This window comes from Musca vetustissima, unplaced genomic scaffold (genome assembly GCF_032173495.1).
Source record: "Musca vetustissima isolate MV318-11 ecotype Yass unplaced genomic scaffold, APGP_CSIRO_Mvet_v1 utg698, whole genome shotgun sequence".
NCBI classification, from domain to species: domain Eukaryota; kingdom Metazoa; phylum Arthropoda; class Insecta; order Diptera; family Muscidae; genus Musca; species Musca vetustissima.
Window position 1 is genome coordinate 180,324 of NW_026885255.1, and position 4,762 is coordinate 185,085.

The 4,762-nt window shown below is 29.8% G+C and overlaps 2 protein-coding genes across 2 annotated transcripts; one reads left to right on the forward strand and one right to left on the reverse strand.

Moving 5' to 3' along the window:
- On the forward strand, nucleotides 1-369 carry LOC133332412 (ejaculatory bulb-specific protein 3-like). Its single transcript, XM_061540815.1, has one exon. It carries the CDS (start codon nucleotides 1-3, stop codon nucleotides 367-369), a length of 369 nt encoding a protein of 122 aa, XP_061396799.1.
- Nucleotides 370-4,372: 4,003 nt separating this feature from the next.
- LOC133332411 (ejaculatory bulb-specific protein 3-like) lies at nucleotides 4,373-4,762 on the reverse strand. Its single transcript, XM_061540814.1, has one exon. It carries the CDS (start codon nucleotides 4,758-4,760, stop codon nucleotides 4,380-4,382), a length of 381 nt encoding a protein of 126 aa, XP_061396798.1. The 5' UTR covers nucleotides 4,761-4,762; the 3' UTR covers nucleotides 4,373-4,379.

The following is a 4,762-nucleotide window of genomic DNA, read 5'->3' on the forward strand; positions in this document are numbered from 1 at the left end:
ATGAAATATTTCACTGTTGCCTTTCTAATTGCTGGCCTGATGGTGGCCACCATCTCCGCCCAGGAGAAATATACCACCAAATATGACAACATTAATGTCGATGAAATCCTTGCCTCCGATCGCCTTTTAAATAATTATTTCAATTGCTTAATGGAACGGGGTAGCTGTACTCCCGATGCCCAAGAGCTGAAGAGAGCCATCCCCGATGCCTTGAAAACCGAGTGCAGTAAATGCAGCGAAAAGCAAAAGAAAATTATCGATAAAGTTATCCATTTCCTGATTGAAAAGAAACCCGAACACTGGAAGGAATTGCAGGCTAAATATGATCCCGACAATATCTATTATAATAAATATAAGAATCATCTTTAAGTGCAAAACGTTGAAGAGCAGTAGAGAAATATGGAAGATGAGAAGGAGGAGGCTATTACATCGAAAAGTGTGAATGCAGAATAAATGAAGTAGTTGAATGGCTTGTTGAGTTTTGTAAAAATTTTTGTTTAATAAAAAAGTGTAAAGTGAAAAAAATATGTGTATTTTTTATAAAATCTTTATGGATGAGATATTTGGTGAAGACATCGTTTTTTTGCATTTAAATCAAAAAAAGGTTATAGTGGTCCATCTTGGCCCAAACTCGTTGTTCATTGGAAAAGGTGTAAAATTAGCCAATAATAATTTTTTGTCCCAAATTGCAACCCATATTTCTGTAATATCTACTTACCTCAGATGTTTCTTTTGTTCAGCGACCTATAGTGAAATTTTATGGAGAATATTTTTCTCATTGACATCAAACCCTTAAAATTTAGAACAGTGGGACATTTTGCCTAATTATGGAAGCAATTCAAATTAAACCAATAAATTAACCATATACATATCTATAGAAATTAAAATTGAAATTTTTACTATATATGATGCCTTTAGAGATCCAGTTTGTTCAGTGACCTATAGTAAAATTTGATAAAGAATATATTTTTCTTTAACACCTAACTCCTAAAATTTAGTACAGTGGGGAATTTTTACCAAATTTGAAAGGGGATGAAAAAATCGTTAAATGCTGAATGGCTTATATGCACATTTATATCAATATTTTTGCGTTATATATTTTATATACCGATTTCTGTTGTTCGGTGACCTATAGTGGAATTTGATGTAGAACATTTTTTTCATTGATACCATCCTTCTAAAATTAGGAACAATGGCCAATTTTGCAACAAATTGAAAACATATCAAAATTAACCCAAAATTCAACGATTTATCTATATATCCCAATTAATACCGATATTTATACGGTATATGTAATATATAGCGATTTCTTTTGTTCGGTGACCTATAGTGAAATTTGATAAGGAATATTTTTTCCAATAACACCTGCCACCTAAAATTAAGTACAGTGGGACATTTTGTACCATTTCTGAAAAGGATCAAAATTAACTCAATTTCCTTATGTACTTATATGTGAATATATATCGATATTTTTTGATATATATCATAGCTACCGATTTCTGTTGTTCGGTGACCTATAGTAGAATTTTATGGAGAACATTTTTCTCGTTGACATCTGCCTTCTTAAATTAAGTACAGTGGGATATTTTGTAAAAAATTGAAAAGAGATACAAAATAACACATAAATCAGTGATTTGGCCATATATCCGAAATAATACCGATATTTATACGATATATATTATATATAGCGATTTCTTTTGTTCGGTGACCTATAGTAAAATTTGATGAGGAACATTTTATCCATTAAGACCTGCCACCAAAAATTACATACAGTGGGTCATTTTATACCATTTCTGAAAATAACCAAAAGTAACTCAATCATTTTAATGTTTTTATGCATAGGTGAATAGATATCGATATTTTATTATATATTATATTATATACCGATTTCTGTTGTTCGGTGACCTATAGTAAAATTTGACGGAGAATCTTTTTGTCATTGATACCGTCATCCTAAAATCAAGAACAGTGGGATATTTTGCATCAAATTGTAAGAAAATGAAAAGAACCAAAAGTAACTCAATAATTTTAATGTTTTTATGCATGGGTGAATAGATATCGATATTTTGTGATATATATTATATATAGCAATTTCTGTTGTTCGGTGACCTATAGTGGAATTTGATGGAGAACATTTTTCTCATTGATAACATCCTTTTAAAATTAAGAACAGTGGGATATTTTGCTAGAAATTTAAAACAAAACCAAATTAACTCAAAAATCAAAGATTTGGTCATTTATCCGAATTAATACCGATATTTATACGATAAATATTATATATAGCGATTTCGTTTGTTCGGCAACCTATAGTGAAATTTGATGGAGAATATTTTCCTCATTGATACTTTACCGCTAAAATTATGTTTTGTGGGCTATTTTGACCCAAATTGAAGATTCCACTAAACTAATTATTATTATATTAAAATTTCAATTCTAACCGATATTTGACCTATATATGACATATATACCGATTTTTGTTGGTCGATGACTTATAGTGAAATTCGATGGAGAACATTTTCGTCATTGTCATCATCCCGCTAAAATAATGTTTTGTTGTTATTTTTGGACCAAATTAGAAACAAGCCAAATTCGACAAAGAAAATATTATATTTTCCCAAAAAATATTATAATATCCCAATTATACCGATATTTGACATATATACGGTGTATATACCGATTTCATCTGTTCGGCAACATATAGTCAAATTTGGTGGATAACATTTTCATCATTGGTACCATCCTGCTAAAATAATGTTTTGTTGGACATATTGGCTTAATTGGAAAAAAAATAGTAAATTCCCTAGGAAAATTTATTATTATGTTTATATTTAAATTTGAGTCGATATTAGACATATATTAGTTATATATATCGATTTTATCTGTTCGGCAACATATAGTGAAATTCGATGAAGAATATTTTCCTTATTGGCACCATATCGCTAAAAAATCGTTTTGAGGGAATTTTGGAATCGATTTCAAAGAAAGAGTAATTTTCCACTAAGAAAATTTCTTATTATATTCATATTCTATTTCGAACCGATATTTGACCTATATTTTATACATATACCGATTTTGTTTGTTTGGGAGCCTTTAGTGAAATTCGATGGAAAACATTTTCGTCATTGGTACCATCCTGTTAAAATAAAGTTTTGTGGACATTTTGGGCCAATTTGAGAAAAAGAGTAAAAATCCAATAAGAAAATTTAGTGTTATATTTATCCATAAATAAGAACCAATATTTGACCTTTATATGTCATATATTCCGATTTTATTTGTTCGGCAACCTATAGTGAAATTCGATGGAGAATATTTCCGCCATAGGCACTATCCCGCTAAAATTGTGTTTTGAGGGACTTTTGGTCCCAATTTAAAAAAAAAGAGTAAAATTCAACACAAAAAAATCTATATTTCAATTCAAATCGATATTTGACATATATTTCATATACATACCGTTTTTTGTTAGTCGATGACTTATAGTGAAATTCGACGGAGAACATTTTCGTCATTGGTATCATCCTGCTAAAATAAAGTTTTGTTGGAAATTTTGGGGCAATATGAGAAAAAGGTAACAAATCTAATAAGAAAATATAGTGTTATACTTATACTTAAATTAGAACCGATATTTGAACTTAATATGTCATATATTCCGATTTTATTTGTTCGGCAACCTATAGTGAAATTCGATGGAGAATATTTTCCTCATTGTTAGCATATCGCTAAAATAGCGCTTTGAGGGACTTTTGGTCCCATTTTCAAAAAAGAGTAAAATTCCACTACGAAAATTTCTTATTATATTTATATATTATTTCGAATCGATATTTTACCTATATATTGCATATATACCGATTTCGTTTGTTCGGTAACATACAGTGAAATTTGATGCTGAATATTTCTGTCATTGACAACATCCCGCTAAATTAACGTTTTCTGGGACTTTAAGGTCTAATTTGAAGGGTCTTCGATTTGTCAATGTTAAAATCGTGTATTTATGTGTAGTGTATACTACATTGTTTATATATATATATATATATATATATATATAATTAAAACAAATATATATGTATTTTTTGAATTTCTTTCTACATTTTATTATAAATTTTTTTTAATAACCAACAGGAGTTAATTTTTTGATACAATTAAAAAAAATACTTCTTCTACAATATTACAAATAATAACAATTGTGCATTGACTACTAAATTTAAAATTTCAATATTTTTACAATTTTTTGCAATCTCTCTAATATATAAAAAAGTAAAAATTAAGTATTCAGAACTAAGTTCCAAATATTCGTTGAGTTTCGAAAAATATGTTGTTGTTCATCATCAGCATCACATTGAGTATTTGACCGTTGGTTTTCTTTGGATTCGTTTTGCAGGCATTTAGATTTTAATACCACGTTTCTCGGCTTCACCCTTGTATTTGTTATAGTAGACATTTTCGGGATCGTATTTCTGTTGCAATGCCTTCCATTCTTCGGGTTTGTTATCGATAATGAAACGAATTACTTTTTCGGCAGCAGCCTTTTGTTTCTCGTTACATTTACTGCATTCGGTTTGCAGGGCATCGGGTAGGGTATTTTTCAATTCACGACCATCGGGAGTGCAGGTACCCGAATCCACTAAACATTTATAATAGTTATTGAAAAGGCGATCAGATTTTAGAATTTCATCCAAATCAATGTTATCGTATTTGGTGGTGTATTTATCCTGAGCCAAGGCCAAGGAGGCGAAGAGGGCAATTGTGAGGATGAAATATTTCATGG